Consider the following 20,901-nt stretch of genomic DNA (forward strand, 5'->3'; position numbering starts at 1 on the left):
TCCTCAAAATAAAAAATAAAACTTTCACCCATTTTACACTTAACTATAATTCCCAAATGGAGTGTAATCATCCGAGAGATGGTAAGTGGACGACTACGTTATGAGGCTTCATATTATTGCCAGGAAATGATCTTTATTTTTTTGTTCGTTAATTTGTGTTAAGGTCCAAAAATTTTAGATGCTGTAAGCCTGTAAGCTAGCTAGGAAATTATGTTTTTCGCTCCTTTTTTTTTTTTTCTTTGAAAAAAAAAAACGAAGAAAATGATAATTGAAGTCAACTGTTTGTTTATACTTGTAAGTTAAATAGAGATTATCTTATTTGAAGCAAAGAAGGCAATCAAGTAAAAGTAGGTACTTTCACTCTTCCATCTATTCTTCTCGTCTTGTATATATAGTTAGTCGTAATTGGTTGGTCACCCTTGCCAATGAAAAGCCTAAAAAGAGAGCCGTGAGATTTGAAGAGGTTTGTGTTGCTAAACCTAGTTTTCATGCACATGCATGTTTGTATAGATAAAAATATGAACATAAATGAGCAATAAGCAATAACACAACCATAATTTTTTACTTAATGTTTGAAAGAAAAAATTTTGAAGATAATTTTTTTTCTTTTACAAGTGATAATTTATTGAAAAAGAACAAAGAAACTTCCCCAATCCCTTAAATCAATAGTTCATCATTCTCTACAAGAACGGCCATTTGATCATTCTCACCCAACTCAGAGTTCATAATAAAAGATTTACCATATATAGGGGTTCTAAGAGGTGCCAATTGTCAAACATTTCCTTAATATTTTATGTGCTTACCTAAGCCTTTCTCCAGCCATTTGGTGAGTCGCATCGATCCTTTCACTTCAAAAAGTCTCGTACTGATCTGGCATAGCATTTACTTGATTGAGTAAAACTAGACTTTCTATGTATGCATTCATACTAAGACGATACATATTTCTAATTCCATGATTAATGATTCTATTGGTCTTGAGATCATACATGAATAGCTCTTCACTATCTCTAGGATGAATATTCATAAAACAGGCCAGCCCTCCGCAATCCCTTAAATCAAGGATATATTGTTTAGTCCAAGACTCTATTACGCCATAATCTTTCATCAACCAAATGCAACAACTCTCATTTCCAGGTCTCACATCGCCATAGCACATCAAAGAGAGCAATCCACCAGATACCTCAAGAGAACTTGTAACATATCTGGTAGCTAGAACATCTGGAAGCTTCATCACTCGAAATTCTTCATCAAACATATGAAACAACACAACCACCAATTCTTTTTTTGATGAATGACGTCCAAGCCAATGGCTAGCCCCATTGACGAAAGCTTGAAAATCCCACGTAGCTATAAGATAGTGAAAGTCGTCCAAGAACCTAACAGTCTCCCAAGCGCCTGTAGAAAGTTTAAACAGTTTCACCCGAGGTGAAAATATATCATCATATTCATACATTATTCTCAGCACCTTGTAATCATCAGTGTTAGGGTCAAAACCGAACCCATGAACAGAGTAGCCGCGGACGGGTACCCTTACACCATTGCAAGGTGTAGGGAGAGTCAAATTCATTCTAACAGCAGGGTTCCATAGAGTCAAGCATTCGAAACAATCACCCTCCAATAGGAATGGATAAAACAAAAGTATCAATCCCCTACACTCAAGAGCGTTTACAAAACTGTCAAAACATTTATAACTATGGAACTGGGATGGGAATTCAAGTTTGTGAAACTCACGGAAGGAATCATTGAACTGGAAACATCTGAACTCTTCTTTCTCCTCGTCATTTTCAGACCGATTAAATCGCCCTGAAATTAAGTGAGCATAATTGTTGGTGCTCTCATGGTGGTTGGTGTGCGTGGAAATAAAACCAGCGCTACTGATTAAAGACTTGAACGATTTGGAAACACATTGGAATCGTAAAAGTGATTTCACGGGTAGTCTTACAAGGATTTCAATCTGAAGATCGTGTGGGAGTTGATGCGACATCTCTCTGATTGATTTCCCCCTTTTTCGCTCCATTGTGCGGTTTGGAGAAGACGAACTGATGAGAGGCTGACAGGAGAAGCCCTAGTTCGTGAGTTTCTATAGTAGTATACTATCCCAGGCGGCAACCAAATACAATGGGCCGAGTAATTGTGTAGTGGTTGGAGATTGGGCCTTGAGGATATGCCCAGAGATAGTTCAGAAAGGAGGCCCATCAGAAATCTCACCTGGATTAGTAAATGAACCGGATCCCCCCAACCCGTCTGGATTTAGCACCAAATTTAGAGGCAAAAATAATATCCAATAGCTACGAAATCTCACCTGGTGATCAGTGATGATAAAACAAGAATTTTAGCTGCATTTGCTGCTCTCATGAGTCCTGGCAACTAGATTGGCAATCAATGTAGGCCAGAGTTCTCGCCAACGGCCGAAAAGCAAATATATGCAACCAAAAATACCTGGAAACAAAAACAGAAACCCAACACAAGTCCCTTATTCTTCCTTGATTTGTACTTGGCTTCCAACCTATCATCTTCTATTAATCATATCACTCACATTTCCTTTTTTCTTTCTACCATTACCATTGGTCGATAAAGCAGCAGCCTGCTTTCCCTGTTTCTGCAACTTATTCATAAGATGAATATACCGATGCCTCATACCCATCAATGGGTGCTTCTCAACCAAGAAATCCTTCCTATAAGCCTCCCTAAGCACCACAGTCTGCGTCCTGATTTTATTCGACAAGTAAAAAATACCCGGATGATGAACCAAAGCCTTCTTAAACCTCCCCCCAAACCCCAAGTACTCCCCCAAACAAAACACATTGTCCCTCTCTGTCTTCTTCGACACCGTCAACCACAGCAACTCGTGAAGCACCGCCACCGCCCACTTCTCCGCCTGATCGCTATTGGGGGGCAAATGAAACGCGTTCTCGTAGGGAGAAATGTACGGCAAATCTTGCCACTGCTCAACCCAATTCCTCACCTTTTTCTCCAACTCAAAACCTTTCGTCAAACACATGGGGAACGCAATGCGCACCCATCTCTTGCGTCCAAAGTCACCGCCATTCCACGCCCTTCTCTCCAATTCCGACACAGCCAGCTCCTTTCTCCACGAAACAAGCTCCAAGGCAAGCACTTGTTCGCCACCCAACTTGTCTCTCATCTCGCAAAGCTGGAAATAGTCGGGAAAATCGGCGAGAAGTGTCAGAAAGTAGTTATGGGGAAGACCCATGTCCCATTTCAACCTCTCTATCACATATAAAGGCAATCTGGAGGCTCCGGTGAGCATTAGGAGCTTGGAGAGGCGGCGAACAGCGTCGTTTCGGTGAGAAGTTGAGGCGTGAATGGCGGATTCTTCTTTGTGGAGGGCAAGGGCTTGAGGGGTGAGAGTGAGGAGGGGAGGGAGGTGGGGACTGGGGTTGAATTGGGTGAAAATGGAGGGGTATTTGAGGGAGAATTTGGAGGTGGAGGTGGAGGAGGGGAGGTGGAGATGGGGTTTGAGTAGAGAGGCGGTGGAGAGAGGGAGAGAGTTGGAAGGGGTGGAAAGGATGTGGTTCTTGAGGGAGATGGCTTGTTTCAGGTCTTTCTCTCGCTCCACAGCGAAATCGAGGTATGGGTCTCGGACCCATTTGATTTTGGCGTCCACGAAGGTGCGGAGTTGGTGTAGCTGGTGCGGGAGCTTCAGCTTGGTTGTGTGTGGAGGAGGCATGATGGGTGGGAGTACTGTCTGAGACAGACGGTTGAGTGTTTCTGTTGGCGGAGGAATACGGAGGTACACGAGGAAGCAAAGCAGTTACTACGAGAGTCCATGGGGGTTCAAAGCCTTCAAGGTATATGCTTACTCTATGGTATTTTGGCTAGCCACATTTACCACTCACGTTGGCCGGAAAAAATAGGTAAAAGGTTATTTTGGTTAGTTCGTTGGCAAAAGAAATTTCAAAAAAACTTTACATTCAAGTTTTAATAATAATAATAATAATAATAATAATAAAAGGGTTAAATTCATTTTACTCCTCCTGAAGTTTCAGGAGTTTTTTAATTCGAACCCCAATGTTTAAAAATTGGCAATGTATCTCCGTAATGTTTCAAAAATTTTCAATTCAAACCCTCTATTACTAATTTCCGTCTAATTGGACTGAAATCATCCCACGTGGAATTTTGATGCCCTCTATTCTAATTTTGCCCTCATTAAAACCTATAAAATTACGTAATTACCCTCAATTTTATAGGTTTTAATGAAGGTAATTATGTAATTTCATAGGTTTTAATGAGAGTAAAATTGGAATAGAGGGCATCAAAATCTCACGTGAGACGCAAGTGGAATGATTTTTGTCCAATTAGACAAAAATTAGTAACGGAGGGTTTAAATTAAAAATTTTTGAAACATTAGGGAAGTATATTGCCAATTTTTAAATATTGGGGTTCGAATTGAAAAACTCCTGAAACTTCAGGGGTAGAGTGAATTTTCCCCTAAAAAAAAATGATTCTTTCTTCTTTGAGAATAATAAAAGTAGATAAAAGCAAATATTTTAAATGAAAAAGTGAAAGTGAATAACTAAAATGTTAAGTTAATGTAAGTACTTTGAAAAAATAAATAGCTAAAATAGAAAAATATGTTATTTACCTAAATTTTAGCTAAATATTTATCGAATCGAATGTAAATGCTTACAAAAAAAAGATTGACACTGCTCGTATTTTACGCTTTCTTTACACTCAAGTGGTAATAGAACTCTCACATACTCACATTAGACCAAAAAAAAAAATGTTAATCCTCTCCTAGTCCTCATCAACCAATCCCAACCACTTGGGTTTAATCAAGACCACCAAATTAGGTGGTTGAGACCATCAGATTGGAGAGATTTGGTGGCCACGACCATCAAGTCAAACATCAAGGGTGGTCACGACTCAAGACCATACAATTACTCTTGAACATATGGTTGGAGTGCCCAACCACTTCCAAGTAGTTGTCGAACACTCATGAAAGCCGCTAAGTAAATTTTTTTATTTTTATTTTTTTTTCGACATGTCCACACAAAAGAAAGGGAAAGAAAATTTGAATTAATGACTTCCACTTTATTAGACATGGTTCACAACCGATTAAGCAAATTCTTTTAAACTAACGTGGTAGTGAAGGAAAAAAAAAAAATTGAGGATAACGTACTAGTGCCACATTGCACTATCATGCCGTGCATAAGCTAGCATTATGTAAATCGCGCTAGCATTTTTCTTAAAAATACAACATTATGAAAAGTGGGAATCATTTATGATTTTTTTTTTCTGAGGTGTTCGTTAGAAAGCTGGTGAGTCAATGTGACAGAAGATTGAAGTCTCCTTTCCCTCAAATCTCTCTTTTATGGTATAAACAAGTTTCAATCCTAAACCTCTTGTAGGTAATAAGTTACTCCTACAAAGTAGTACTATAATTCTTTGTATGACTCATTCGCTATAATTTTTCAGCTTTTTCTTTTTTTCTTCCTAAGCTATAATTGTTGTGGTAACTCACAATTTTCTGGTCTTAGGGTTCGAAGTTTTCAGACTATACTGCCCAAACTCCATTAGATAGGCTGGCATTTATCCCCACGGCAATTGATAATGACTATAAGCTTGTGAATAGGATGCCTCTAAAGATCTTGACATGAGAGAGCATACCACTTCCCATTAGCTTAACATTCCTTGGTGCCTGAATTTCTGTATTTGGGCATCCTAATAAGTAATAAATAATAATCAAGGATGCTTGGATAGCAATACAGTAGTCACCCCGCGCCGCGGGGGGGGGGGGGGGGGGGGGTGATGGCAATACCCAATACTATTACAGAGATAGAGAGAGAGAGAGAAGGAAGAAGAAAACCCCAACAAACTGCCAGAGCAGTGAAAAAGCAATGCTGTCCATAACTGATATAATTGGTGGACACAAACGTCAGTGATGCCATAACCTACTGTGGAAGTTACACCCAGAAGTAAAAATGAAGCCAATAGCAGCTTGAGAATAGTTTCTGCAACATTGAATTTTGGTACATTCAAAATCCAAAACTATCTGGAGTTGACGGGGGGGACTAGAAATACATGGCGATAAGGGTGCAGAACCAAAAATTTTGGAAGGGAAACTCGGTAAAATATCAGAAAATTAAGCAGAGGAATAGGAGAGTTTTGAGTTATAGATACTTGTCCATTGAAATCTAGGAATTAGTGGGCACGGGTCATCTTTACTTTTGGCATTCCCTTCTTCATCTGACGAGCACGCTCTTTTGCTTCCTTCTTGCGAATAGCCTCCGCGCCAAGCTTTGCCTCGGCCTCCTCCATCATCTTTTTCCTGTCTGCCTTCTTTTTCTGCAAGGCTTCTTGCCTGACATTCTGAAGTTCTTTATATGCCTCTTGAGCAGCCTTTACTCTGGTTCCTTCTGTTTTGGATCGAGCCTGCAGTTGCACAAATAGGATTTCAAAAGAATTACGACTTGGCTGGCAAATTTGTTGTTTAGTCTGCAGAACATTGCTATAAGATGACATACCTGAGAACTGAGTTTGTATCGCCCAATCAAGTCGATATAATAAGGTACAAGAGCCACCAATCGAACCATCTCATCCATTTTATTGGCATCTGGGAGGGCAAACTTGAACAAGAGCATCTTCTTGTGTGTGCCCGGGTGTTGATCAGAGAAATGCATTGAGATGAAATACTTTCCAAATTTCTCAAAAGCTTTTTCTCCAAAAACCTGAAAAACACCAGGTATAATTATATAACGGACACCAAAGAAACATGCTGCAGATGCTCCTACAATTAGAGTTGTGTGGCTGGGCTGGATTCCCTGATATTTACTTCATTGCCTATATACTTCCTGTGTTGCACCCCTCTACGATTTTTAATGAGATTGAACTACTTAATAAAAAAAGATTTATGTCGCACAAAGTGGCATTAACTTATGGAAATGAAAAATAAGCACCAAATAATCTGAAAACAAGTCAAACTTAAACAGGTGCCATTTCTATCTCCCTGCGAAAGAGAAAGTTTCAACTTGCATGTAACCAATTGGAATCAGACTTCCAAAGGATGTCCTCCTAAGTTTGTCTACTCCAATAGTAACAAGCTCTCAAACAGAAGTCATTAACCCTCAAATAGTATCTCTTTTTTTCTCCCTTAAAAAGAACTAAGTAGAAGGTGCTCGTTATGGGTTCAATAGCTATCAGGTGCATTTGTAACATACAAATGAAAAGAACATATTCAACAAACTTTAACATTATGTGCAAATAAGATTTCTATGACTGAATCAACCCCAAGGGGTTGGCCCAAGTGGTGAAGGCCTTGGTCTTGAGGGTTTGCTCCCTTCAAGGTCCAAGGTTTAACACCTCATGGGTACAAACAATCCCTTGGGGCAACACCCCCTGGTGAAAAGCTAGCGATTTAACTAGTTCCATGTAGGGAAACTTTTGAGGATGCGGTGCACGGAACCGGGGTTTACTCTGCAGGGATGGATGCGAAGGGCCCTGCCTTGGAAAGGTTCCCCGACATCAAAAAAAAAAAAAAAGGATTTCTATGACTGAATCCGCATAATCTCTTTTCCACAAAAATCTCACCCAACACATCATTTCACTGCATAAATTGTTATGTGAAACAAAGACAACTCTCAGACAACCATCAAAACTCCACCTTCAGTTCATGCATAAATTAACTTTCCTCATAATTAACTACAAACCAGTCTTGACTACAACATAATATTCCATACTTCTGCACAAACCTCATTCCATAACAACTCAATACTACTTAGCTCCCTAGAAACATCGTTTTAGCTCCACAACATGATCAGCGTTCCTCACTTATTTTACTTTCAATTGATTGGAAGTTGACATATGGGGAAAACATAGATGCCAGGGGGATATAACTAAGCTTCAATTTCAACTTATTGAAATAGGCTCCATGACTCTTTTCTCAAACTAATCAACAATGGCTATGATGCTCCAACAGAAACGGTAATAAAAAAATAATTCTTTTAATGGTAAGTTGCATATGCGCCCACTAGATCTTAAAGCAATGACTCTACCCTCAAACTCGTTCTTAAAGGCAGAGTAAATAAATAATCGCAGCAAAGGACTCCAAATTCTAACTTCCAAACTTGTAGGCAGTCTACTAATCAAATCAAATCCATGTAAGCCATTAAACTAAACTCATAAAATAGAAGGCCAAACCCTCATTGCAAATAATAATAACTGCTCTAAAACATTTAAATGCAAAACTATCTATATTAAAGACCATTCAAATAATCAAGAAAATAAAACACTTAAACCTTACCCTTTCAATAAGAAACTCCCCCTAAACATTTAACAAAAGACTACCACTGATAAGTTCTCATATTTTATAATATTTCTCTGTTTACCTATCAAAAAAAAAGTTCTCATATTTTCTCCTCTTACATTTCAAAACTATTTAAAGTATCTCAGTTTATCTTTCAAGTAAAAGGAGATTTACCAGATATTGGAAAACTTATCATCTCCTGGACAAATTCATAATGAAGCACATTCCAAATCACCAACAAAATAGACAAGAATCTATATAATAGTGTAGACGAATAAGAAACACACTACGCAACCATGGAAACAACCAAATCCTAAAAGGCGCTACGCTAAACAACACCTACACAGCAAAACATCAAAACTCGAAACAAATCACAATTATCATTCTAAAGTTCCCAAAACTATCCTAACTATCTCATAGTAAAACCTATGTTGATTTAAGAGTAATTCTAAGCATAAAAGAGAAACTTTGTTCATTAACACACAAAAAAAAAAAAACTTCTGTTGAACTTCCCAAATAAATAACCATACACAGAATTTAATCAAAACCACACCACACCAGTTTGAACACGAAACTACCCAATCAATCAAAGTTTAAACAATCAAGAAAACCAACAAGCATAATCATTTCAAGCAAGCACAAACTCCTCACACCAAATAATAAAGAATTTAGAACACAAAACTAAAACACAACTACATACAACACTAAACCCACACATAGACAAACATAAAACTTAAAAGCAAACATATAATACTACAATACCCACACAGAAAAACATTTAATTTCAAGCACTACGCACTATACTAAACAAAACCAACATAGCAAAACAACAAGATTCCCATAAATCAAAAACAAAATGTAACCAAATCCAACCTGCTCAAGAACACCCTCGGTGATCAAATCCCCGGCCACCTCCTTCGACTCTGAGACAACCGCCAGCTCCTCGCTCACCCACTTCCTCCCACTTGGTGCCGCCACCATCGCGGCGAACTTCTGCAAGTCCCTTACCTCCTTTTGCATCGTCTTCGCCGCCTTCTTCCTAGCCAGCGCGAAAACGACATGGTCCATCGCCTCCTCGTTCATATACACCTCGAAATTGATCTCATCCCTGCACGGCACCACTAGATTGTACAGCTTCGATATCAAATCGTGCCGGCTCTTCAGCTCCATCGTGGCCAGCAATCCCTGGCAGCACCTACGCCCACTCGCGTAGAACTTGAACACCGTCTGCCCTTCCTTCAGCAGCAACGGCGAGTCCTCGCCTTCGCCGACTCCGAGCAAGCTGAAATTCCGCTCGAAGATCGAGTCCTTGGTGGCAAACTTGGCGGCCCAAGCGAGCGCGAGGTTCTCGTTCTCGCGCTTGCCGGTGAAGTAGTTGATCAAGAACATGATCAAAAAGGTCCCGCACACGATCTCCACAGTGTAGGACCTCGGACCCGGCTTCGGTTTCAGGGACGGCGAGGGCTTCGATTTCGGATCCGATGGGGTGGCATTCTCTGTAATTATAGGGGTCTCGGGGGGCGTTTGCTCGATAACCGGTAGACCCTCGAACTCGTCCTCGTCCCAGTACTCGAAGCTCGGCGGTGAGCGGGAGCTTGGAGTCGGAGTCGGATTCGGAATCGGATCCGGTGGAGTGGTCTGGGTGGGTTCGGGATCAGAGTGGGTGAGAGGAGGGGATCGAAGAGAGCCGGTGTAGAGAATATCGGCATCGGAATCGATTTCGGTATCGGGATCGGCGTCTTCTGAGTCGAAGCCTTCGAAGTGAGAATCGGCGAGTACGAGGGAGCGAGAGAGATGGGAAATGAAGAGGTTGAGGAGTGAGAGGAGAGCGACGAAGTGTACGAGAGAGGAGGGGAAGAGGAGTCGCTTAGCCATGGCAACGTAGAGAAATGAATATTGGGTGTGAAAAAATGAACGAGTCCTAATATATGTTTGATTATGCAATATTATATTATTTATTTATAAATAATTTACATTCATAAAAGCTACAGAAAGTTTTTATTCAAACTGCATTGGCCAAAAAAAAATTTTAATTTCAGTCTATTAATTTGATAGATGTCTTTATTCTTATACCTATTTTTAATTAGTAATGTTATTTAGTAGACTGTTTTAATAATGTGACTCTCCTTAGATAAGAACTTATATATATATAAAAAAAAAAAAAGGCTAATTTTCATCATAGTTATATGATAGTAATATAGTAATTTATTAAATAGCATTATTCATTTTTATTAAAGAAATTATTTTATAATTTATATTAGATTTGGTGTCACATCATTTAAAAATTTTAAATAACGTCGCAATGTAGGCAAATATACACATGCAAATGCCGTGAAATGTAATCTAGGCTTGTTCTATCAAATGCTCTATTGATCTTATTAAAAATACATGCAATAATTACTCGCTCTAACTCCAACATAGAGGAAACTTTGTTCATTTTAGATTATAGGACCTTTTAAGATCATTTAATATAATAAAAAGGTTTTTGGGGTGTCCCTAAGCAGTTGAACCAAAATGACATGGACATTGTTGAAGACAAGATACAACTTTTACAGGATGGAATAAATAAAAATTGGATTAATATAATAAGAGGAATGTTTTCCATTCTTTGGCCACTTTGATATCTTATCTCATAAAAATGACAATATTAGTCCCCCACTGATGAAGAATTTTGCCTACTAAGATGTATAATGATAAAAGTAGAAATCAATCAGTTAAATTAGATATAAGTCTTTAGAATAATCTAAAAATAAGATTGTTCAATATATAAATGCTAAGATTACACATTGAATTAATTTTTGTTACTTTTGTTTGTATCTTGACAATAGATTTTTATTTTTATTTGTAGTTTGAGAGTGATTAATGTGATATAAAGTAAATAAAAATTTTTAGTATTATTCTAATCAAAATATTTATGCTAGTTGTCATTCTATAATTTTATCAGACTACCCTCCTTAACCAAAAATTTTGAACAAACTGTCGTTCCATAATTTCAATATGTCGAACTCTCATTCCATATTTTATGAATAACTTTTAAATGAAATAGCCTATTTAGTACCTAGACATTAGGAATGCTGGTAGTTCTACTCGACCCAAAACATTCGGTTCAAGATTCTTTATATTTCAAGTGAAATAGAAAAAAAAAAACATTTTATGGTTCAAATTTTATTTTGTTGCATCTAATGATATACATAGTGCTAAGTCATTTAAAAATTTTAAATAACGTGACAACATATACAACATTATATTTGTAAAATCTAATTTGAAGCATTAAATGGTTCTATATTGGGTTACTGTACAAGCTAGATTCAAAGCTAAGCACTCCACTCATGTAACATATTTGATGCAAATAATATATTTAATCATTACTCATGGAAGTTAACCTCTTGGAAAAAAAAAATTAAAAATTAAAAAAATCTTACTCCACAATTATTAGCCTTTTGTTTTGTTTTATTTTTGGTAACAATTCCTCATGTGGGCAACATGAGGTCATCCTAGACGGGTCCATAAGTACTGTTCTGTCGATAGTCTCATAAAGGAAACTGCTTCTCAGGGATAATTTTATCACCAGAAGAACAATCAGGTCTCACTGCATTATCATTCTCATCCTCTTTGCATTATGAAATCAACTGAAATACAGTGTACAGAGTTCCCAGGATGTAAGTTTTTACTACTAGTCAATACAACTTGCAAGGATAAAAGGAATTTCTCTACTTATAAGAACAAAACCCAAGTCAAACCAGGAGCAGTTATTTGACTAATCAACCATATTGAGTACATTATTTATTCCACATAGTAGTACATTAATGATCTGATTCTTGTTCTCTTTTCATGAACCTTCGTCAGAGTAGATGAAACTAGTAATCTGAGTATATGAACCCCCAAGGCCTGTCAGTTATTCTCAGAATTGAATAGATGAAACTAGTTACACAATACACCTTCATCTCTAAAACAATGGTCGAGGGCATGTGCAGTTTTGAAGACAACAACAAATAACAATGCAGTGCTGAAGGGCTCACACCATCTTCGGTAGAGGAAAAGTGAGCTACTTGCATGAATCTAGCTAGAATGAATTGTAAAATCGTGAACTGCAAGGACTAATCCTAAATGTCTGGTATCTTTGGACCGGCTATAATTTGAAGAAAAGACGTGCTTGCCTACCTTGATGCTTCAAATTACTTTAGTGGTTTGTCTTCTTCTAACAACAATTGGATCATAGACCTGACAACCTCGTTATCAACAATAGATGCATTCTGAGAAACAAAGAAAGATTTGTCATCATTCCCAGGTTGAAAGCAATTTCATGCAATGATAATAGTATGGGAAACAACTATGTCATATCAAAAGGCAATTCCAAGTAGCAGCTTGAAAAAAAAAAAAAAAAGGCTTAGGATAATTCACATTAACAGCCTACAAAATGTATGACTTCCATGCATTTGGCTAAAGTGCATAAAATGAGTCATACTTGAAAAAATGTATCAATAAATTATCCATTCAAAAGTTATATTCAGGTTCTTTAATAATATATTACAGCCCAGATTTCCCACTAAGGTACAAATTACGGTATTAGGGGATAAACTTAAATTTTAATAGCATTAGGCTTAAGATATAACATTCTCACAAGTCTTCCCAGCTCAATTGTGTTACAGATGTATGAAAAGTTAGCAGGCCCATGGTCGCCTCATTTGTGTTACAGGTGCTATGAATTGGAGACCTATGGATATACTGCTAATAGAGCAACTGAGGGGTCTTGTATCCATGAATTATGGAATAATGTGGTTATAGAGCATTCTGTCTAACCCAAGTGGTTATAGATAAAATGTCCATGAATTATGTAGTTGAAACTGATCAAGCCAACAGGGAAAGATCTAATATATGATCAAGGACAAGCATGATGGTGCTCTAGCTAGTTTGATAACATTATTTTAAGGAAGAGAAATGAATTTCCAATTACATGAAGCTCTTCAGCTCTTGAATTTATACATATATTTTTTTTCATTATGTTGGATGAACTCACTTCACATTTATGAATGCTTTCTAATGGTTAATCTTGTTTAAGATCAGATATTATGTGTTTATGCTTGACCTGCTGATGCTATGGCAGCTTGCATTTAAAAACTTTGCAGCCCGAGTGTCTTACAACAGACCTCTACAGAGTTATTATTTGTCTTGAGATTCAGTCTTTTCACCCTAGCTATACTCACTGGCTCTTCCTTTTAAGTTTCCCAGCTAAACCGTTTTCACCCTAGTATGTTATGAACCTTTACCATCCAGACCATTTTTAGCACAGGAGTCACATATTTTGGATTGCTGAAAATGTTACTACATCCTCACAAATAAAGGCTTAGTCAACTCCTCTACAATCTTCAATTGTACATTAGGATGCAGGGAAAACAATAATCACTAGAATCAGAGAAAAAGTAGGAGAAAGTAGGGGAAAAGAGAGGAGAGAAAAGTTAAAAGAGGGGAAGGGAGAAAGAAAGAAGAAGCTAAAAGGAGAGAGAGAGAGAGAGAGAGAGAGAGAGAGCTATGGGGAAGAGGAGAGGGAAGAATCAATTCTTCAATTTTGTATTCAATCAAGTCTCCCTCTATTGGAGTAGAAATCACGCTTAAATAGACTCACGACTAAACCCAAAGGCAAAACCCATTTATTAAATTACCGAAAGTACTCTTAAGGCAACACCCATTGAATTACAAAAAGTAACCATTGACTCTTAAAATAAAAACATAAAATTAACACTTCAATAAAATTAGGTGAACTACTATTCCATACTTCACCCCTTGCATCATTCTCTTGGTTGGAAAAAACTCGATCTTGAGTTTTTTTTTTTTTTGATAAGTAATGATGATATAAAAAAAGAGCGCAGAGGGGCGCAACCCACATACACGGGAAGTATAAACAGAGAGCGCCGAGGAAGGAGAGAAATGAAAAAGAAAATCAGAGAAACTAATCACTAAAGGAGCTAGCCAAGCAGCCGTCGAAGAGTAAAAAGTAAAGAAGAAAAAATGAGTCAATTCCTCTACGGTCTTAGTGGAATTTTCAAAATAGGGAAAAATCCACTTTACCTCCCTGAAGTTTCAGGAGTTTTTCAATTTGAACCCCAAAGTTTAAAAAGTGGCAATGTACCCTCCCAATGTTTCAAAAATTTTCAATTTAAACCTTCCGTTACAATTTCCATTAAATTGGACGGAAATGTTTTTTAAAAAAGCCTGAGGGTAATTATGTAATTTTAGAGATTTCGGTTCAATTTAACGGAAATTATTAACGGAAGGTTTAAATTGAAAATTTTTGAAACATTGGGGGGGGGTACATTGCCACTTTTTAAACTTTGAGATTCAAATTGAAAAATTCCTGAAACTTCAAGGGGGTAAAGTGGATTTTTCCCTTCAAAATATCTAGCATTTCTTTCATTCCAAATATACCACATAAGACACAGAGGGATCATCTTCTATATAACCGCGCTTCGAGAACGTCCTCCCGACCACCAGCTAGCAAACAAGGCCCTCACCCGGCAAGGCATGACCCAATACAACCCAAACCGCTGAAAAATCGTGTGCCAAAGAGCACTTGCGAGCTCACAGTGGAGAAGAAGATGATCGACTGACTCTCCGGTCTTCTTGCACATACAACACCACTCCACTACCACTATGTTCCTCTTACGCAGCGTATCATGAGTCAAAATTTTGCCTAGGGTCGTAGTCCATCAGAAAAAAGCCACCCGCTGAAGCACCTTAGTACGCCAGATGCTCTTCCAAGGAAACTCCTCTTGATTAGAAATGAACAAGGCCTTATAGAACGACTTAACCTCGAACTTGCCCTTCTTGGACGAAGACCAGCAAATACGATCTACACTGCCTAGGGAAACCTTGCAAGAATACAACCGATCAAAAAAAGGAGAAACCAAATCCATCTCCCAATCTAGGACCGATCATACGAAAATGACATTCGACTCAACAACCCCATTCCTCCCAATAAAATTATCCTTCACCCGAGCTTCTTTGTATCTGGCGATACTGTATAAGGACGGGAAAGCTTGCTTCAAAGAATTGTCCCCACACCAAATATCATGCCAGAATCAGACTTTCGAACCCTCCCCCACCTCAAAACGAATACCTTTGGCAAAGAAATTCCACCCTTTACGAATATGCTTCTATAGACCCACAACATGAGAGCCCGAAACCTCCTTCGTGCACCACCCACCTTCTTGGTCTTCATACTTAGCTTTGATCAACTTACACCAAAGAGCCCCGTTTTCATTTGCGTATCTCCAAAGCCATTTCCCCAAAAGAGCTTGGTTAAACTAGTGCAACTTCCGAATGCCAAGACCACCATAACGTAGAGGGCTACAAACTTGGTTCCAACTTACAAGATGCAACTTGGGCTCATCCCCCATTCCTCCCCACAAGAAATCTCTTTGGACTTTCTCAATCCTTTTAGCTACACTTACAGGAATCGGAAACAGAGACAAAAAGTAAGTCGGAAGATTAGCCAAAGTGCTCTTAATGAAGGTTAAGTGACATCCTTTAGAAAGATACATTGTCTTCCAACCTGCCATCTGACGCTCCATCTTTTCGATCACTTCATTCCACATAGCCGTATCCTTGTACGACGCCCTAAAAGGGAGGCCCAAATACTTCGTAGCCAATTCGGCAACACTACACCCAAGGATGTTAGCTAAACCCCCAATGTTCTCCACCTCACCAATGGCCACAATCTTTGACTTTCCAAGATTCTCTCTCAAACCCGAAACAACTTCAAAACATAAGAGGATAAGACGAACATACCGGATTTGCTCAATAGAATCTTCACAAAAAATCAAAGTATCATCCGCAAATAAGGAGTGGGAGACCATCAACTCCGACAAGACCCTATTTCCCACTAAGAAACCCTATTTCCCAACAGCTCCAAAACATAAGTTGAAATGTTGAAAATCTATGCTCAGAAAAATTTGGATCAAAACCCAATCTCCAAGTCTTGAAAGGTATCCAACCAGCAAGTGTCCAACACTTTTTTTTATAAATAATTTCATGCCAGACACATGCTATTAGCAACCAAACAAGACAATCTCATGTGAAAACAACGTAGCATCTCGCGTAAGTAGCAACATAACCATGCCGACCACTTTCTTTGGGCATGGAGAGTCGAGCGCAAGAGAGATGGTGGTTTTAAGTTGCTGTTTTGAGTAATGCTGGCAAGAACCCAAAAATAGAAATGGTCAAGCAGCAACCAGATCTGATGATGAGGCAGCAGAGAGGTCTAATCGTGGCGACTGAAGGGGAAGGCTGGATGGTCGCGCGGCAATCAGGAGTCAGGCGATGTGGAGTCGGCATGGGTTGATGGCGGCGGTTGAAGGGCGAGAGGTATGGCATTCGCCAATCGAGATCCACCAGGATCATGCGAAACCTGAGATACTGTTAATGTGGTGGCATGCAGCTAAAGGTGGCAACATTGGGGAGATGGATCATGACGGTTGGCGAGATGGGGTTTCAGGCAGCCTTTTTATTTTTTGGGATTGGGCAGTGGATTGGATTGTTGTGGAGGTTCCCGGTTAGGTGTGTGGGTATTTGGGTGGTAGCGCGGTTATGCATTTTGACAGAACGCTGGTGGCTGGTGATGTGGTGGCTTGCACGGATCAATGGTGGCTGGTGATGTAGTGGCTTGCACGGATCAATTGTGGCTTGTAGGTTGTGGGTTGGGTTAGTTCTGATGAATTATTGGGTACAATGGTTGAGATCAGTTTTTTTTTGCTAATGGTGACAATCTTGGTGTCCAGAAGTTGGTAGTTTGATTTGGTTGGCAGTGGAGAGGCTTGGGATGGCGGACAGAGGTTGTGTTGGAATGGTGGTGGTCATGGCATTGGAAAGAGGGAGAAGAGAGAGAAAGAGAGAAAAAGCTATGGGAAAGAGAAAGAGTGGAGAGGGGGCAGAGAAGGAGAGGGGAGAATCAATTCTTCATTTTTTTTATTCAATCAAGTCTCCCTCCATTGGAGTACAAACCACGCTTAAATAGACTCAATTGACTCTTGAAAATAAATTACCAGAAGTACCAAAAGTACTGTAGGGAAATACCCATTGAATTACCAAAAATAACACAATTGACTCTTGAAAATAAAAACATAAAATTAGTAGGACTTATATAGACTTAGGTGAACCAATATTCCGTGCTTCACCACTTGCATCACATTAAATGCATGCTGATTACCCTAACACAAGCTAACATTATGAGCTAATAAGCCAAAGCAAAATAAATGATACCTCTGGCTTTCTGATTAGCTCCTTCAAAATTGAATGAAGAGTTAATCGCAGTTCCTTGAACAGGACAGCAATTTGGGCTGCTGCTGTCAGTTTTAACCATCCATCTATTGTGACCAGTCCAGTCTGCAATATTAGAACATTGATACACAGTTACAAAAGGAAGATACTTCAGATTTTTAAAAAATAAAAAATAAATAAATAAATAAAAAATAAGCAACCACCAGATTTATAAAACATTCAACTTCTCTTTTAGTCGGTTGTCATCATACTTGAAAAATCTGGAACTTAATAATATCATAAGAATGGGCATATTTATTAAAATATAAAGCCAATGCAACATAAAAACAGGGGCTGATCCAGAATTTTTATATTATGGGGGCCAAAATGAGGGCATGAATGAATATAAATATGTTGATGGAAAGTCATGTTTACTGTACATATCTTTTTTCTGTGTTGGGGGGTGGGAGGGGGGAACCATAATGCAGCTTCGCCTCTGAACATAAACACTCCAAAGCACCCACTACTGGCATTGTTATGTGAAACTGTCGCAGCCATATACAGGCTAATGCTTTCAAGAGAAACCAGAAGTAGTACCTCTAAGAAGGGGTTTCCTTTAATTTTTTGGTTTCTACAATTTCATGGGATATTTACTGTATAAAATATGAGAGTCCACACACACACACACACACATATACATATTACTGACGAATATAACTCAGACTATTATGGAGGCTAACACCATGACCTCAACCCCTCAACCTTATTTCTTGATGGAAAAATGTAATTCAGTCTAAAGACCATTGGCATCAGAAATTACTACGTACTAGAAAGTAGAATACATATCTAGGAAGTGTGAATGTGAAAGTAATTATCATTTATCTAGAATCAGTAAATAAAAAAATCTAGTTTGAGTCAAATAAGGAGCAGTTAATTTTATACAGTTAGCAGCAACTACACTTGCGTCTTTATTGCTGGGTAAAAATAAAAAAAAGATACCTGGTGTTGAATGTGAATGGAGCCACCAAATAGCAAAATTGAGTAAGGAGAGATGACAGAGGTATCTCGAAGAAAAATTTTGTTGGTTTCAACCTGAGAAAAAAGAGAAATCAGAGCGAAATTCTAAACCTAATAAATTAATAGCTCGAATTCTTAGAAAGAAAAGAATTATTTGGGTGAACAATAAAACAAATATAGCAATAAACCATCTCTTAACGATTCTTTACCAATATTATCCCCAAAGCGATCCCCAATACGAAAAATGTTGAGCTAAACTTAATTGCATCATCGAATAATTATTGATTAGCATATGCAGCAAAAAGCATCTAATGCTATTTCAATTTACTGCACACACACACCATTCTGAGATACAGGAAAGAACCTCTCTCTCTCCTCTGACAAAAACCATATTACTTGTACTGCAATGGAATGAACTGATTAGTTTATTTTTGCCACCATACAAACAAATGAACATTTATTTCCTTATCTGAGTATATCATTTCCCATCAGTCTTGTATTTGTTAGATGCCACTCTTCCCAAAAGCTTGAGCTATAGGGAAGTGGGCTGTATGTACATCAACCACAGTCTAAGTCCCCCCTCCCCTCAAAAAAAAAAAAAAAAAGAGTCCTTTCTCATGTGTAACCCAACCCAATAAGTAGAGCTCAAATGTGACTTTGCATAAAAAAAAAATAGAGAGAAACCCCGAGAAGAAAACTGGGACAAGAGAAGCTTTCAGGATTCCAACACCAAGAACACTTATGAAACCTTAGGATGAAGAAAAAAATTCGAAATAGAGGGAACTTATATTTTAAAAATCTCAGAGCTAAAGAGCAGCTAACATTTTCTCGGGCTAAGTAATCAATTTGAACAATACAATTGATCTTGCCAAGCATACAGTAAAGGAAGCTCATTAAACAGATACAACTTAAAACTTGATTAAGCACTAAGACTATTCTTTTTTTGTTTTTACCTACACATAGCTTTATTTTACATCAGTTTGTTCTTAAATCAAGAATGGCAGCAATAATATAATACATACCATTTTTTGGTGTACCAAAAATATGACGTTAAGAGAAGCTATCCAGGATTATACAAAACTAATTTTTACTTTTTTGTATAAAAATATCAGGTTTTGAAAGAAATGTCATTAGTATCAAGGTCCCAATCCCTACTTCTTTAGTGTCCCTCATGAAAATATTCTGAATGAATTTGAATCAGAGAATGTCAATTTTGGGCACAACATATATAACCCTAAATCAAACTCATTTATAATACTATTATGAGATGATTGATAATAAATTGGATTATGTTTGCACGTTGCATAGCGGTACTGGATTCATATGAAACCAACACATTATTGAACCGCAATTAGGACAAGCCCATGACTCACAAAAAAAGAGAATTAATCCATTGGGTAAAAGTGCAAACCTTTTCAAGGAAAACAAGGAAGGGGTACTGAAATGCTTTCAAACTACTGTTGATAGAAGAAGGGTGTATGTGAACTTCTCTTCTTCCATCATACCAAACAGGACGGCCCAGTGTTGCAGGACCAACAGACTGTTTAAGGTTCGCAAGAGCAACACCAGTAATGCCTTGTTCAGTGGCTGCCACATTAGGGTATAAACCTGCACATAGTATAGCCTGCAAGGGTACTTCAAGGCATTAGAAACGGGGCAAATGCTATAAAAGTCAGTTCAAAATTAGACACGAGATACAAGTCATTGATTTTCATTGTCATAAAGAACAGTCAACCACACACTCTTGATTTAAAAATTTAATATAAATACATAACAAAGGGACTAAATCACCACTCATCCCAAAAGCTTAGGCTAATAAGAAATGGTAAATTTAATCATTTAATTAATACTTTAACGCATCCCCTTACGTGTGGGACCAGACGACAAGCGAAATATTTTAATTGAAAATGGGGATAAACTGAAGAGTCAAGATTCAAACTCAAGACCTCTACTCCAATACTATGTTATATCATCACTCATCCAAAAAGCTTAAACTAATGAAGAATTGTGTATTTAATAATTTAACAATGCTGGCAAGCATGTAAATAACGATAAAAGAAGTTTAGATCCCTGGGTATTGGCTCTGGGAATAAAGAGGAAGGGCGAAGTTCTGGCATGCCTTAGGTTTGCTTCTTGCCTGGCAAAATGTCCAATTTTAATTAATGCAAAGAGTTTAGTCATTTTGGGCCTTCAACCAGGAAAGGTTTGCTCATGGGCAAGGCAAGCTCTTCTACTCTGGTTCATGGTTTCTCTTGACTATATGTTTAATCTGGAGGAGAGATCAACCATGAAGAATTAGTGAGTGGTCTTATCAATAGAAAAATGTACAACTCCACTTTCTACAAAGAAAAATCATTCTGCAAAAC

The 20,901-nt window shown here is 38.1% G+C and overlaps 4 protein-coding genes across 6 annotated transcripts in view; all 4 read right to left on the minus strand.

Annotated features, from left to right (window-relative positions):
- Positions 1-673: 673 nt before the first annotated feature.
- Positions 674-2,028, minus strand: LOC132180043 (F-box/kelch-repeat protein At3g06240). The gene is made up of 3 exons (XM_088515098.1): positions 1,943-2,028; positions 1,732-1,803; positions 674-1,612 (listed from the first exon to the last, which is right to left on the minus strand). Exons 1-3 carry the CDS (start codon positions 2,015-2,017, stop codon positions 851-853), a joined length of 909 nt encoding a protein of 302 aa, XP_088371224.1. The 5' UTR covers positions 2,018-2,028; the 3' UTR covers positions 674-850.
- Positions 2,029-2,509: 481 nt separating this feature from the next.
- Positions 2,510-3,824, minus strand: LOC132180042 (Ubiquitin carboxyl-terminal hydrolase family protein). The gene has a single exon (XM_059592887.2). It carries the CDS (start codon positions 3,689-3,691, stop codon positions 2,510-2,512), a length of 1,182 nt encoding a protein of 393 aa, XP_059448870.2. The 5' UTR covers positions 3,692-3,824.
- Positions 3,825-5,850: 2,026 nt separating this feature from the next.
- On the minus strand, positions 5,851-10,163 carry LOC132179554 (uncharacterized protein At5g49945). 2 transcript variants are annotated; one of them, XM_059592295.2, is made up of 4 exons: positions 9,140-10,163; positions 6,489-6,692; positions 6,145-6,396; positions 5,851-5,975 (listed from the first exon to the last, which is right to left on the minus strand). In XM_059592295.2, the coding sequence occupies exons 1-3, from the start codon at positions 10,139-10,141 to the stop codon at positions 6,166-6,168; spliced, it is 1,437 nt and encodes a 478-aa protein (XP_059448278.2). In that variant the 5' UTR covers positions 10,142-10,163; the 3' UTR covers positions 5,851-5,975; positions 6,145-6,165. The 2 variants fall into 2 exon arrangements, with proteins under 2 accessions (XP_059448278.2, XP_059448277.2); XM_059592294.2 differs by having other exon boundaries at positions 5,851-6,396.
- A 1,689-nt stretch (positions 10,164-11,852) lies between these two features.
- The window catches only part of LOC132177269 (RNA helicase family protein), a 39,786-nt gene continuing 30,737 nt past the window's right edge, over positions 11,853-20,901 (minus strand). For both annotated transcript variants that reach the window (XM_059589520.2, XM_088515416.1), the window contains exons 31-34: positions 19,947-20,159; positions 18,518-18,610; positions 17,522-17,644; positions 11,853-12,519 (exon numbers count right to left, since the gene is read on the minus strand). In XM_059589520.2, coding sequence (XP_059445503.2) covers positions 12,442-12,519; positions 17,522-17,644; positions 18,518-18,610; positions 19,947-20,159 — 507 coding nt within the window. In that variant the 3' untranslated portion in view covers positions 11,853-12,441. The remainder of the gene's footprint in view (positions 12,520-17,521; positions 17,645-18,517; positions 18,611-19,946; positions 20,160-20,901) is intronic.

This window comes from Corylus avellana, chromosome 4 (assembly GCF_965113065.1).
Source record: "Corylus avellana chromosome 4, dhCorAvel1.hap1.2, whole genome shotgun sequence".
Classification (NCBI taxonomy): Eukaryota; Viridiplantae; Streptophyta; class Magnoliopsida; order Fagales; family Betulaceae; genus Corylus; species Corylus avellana.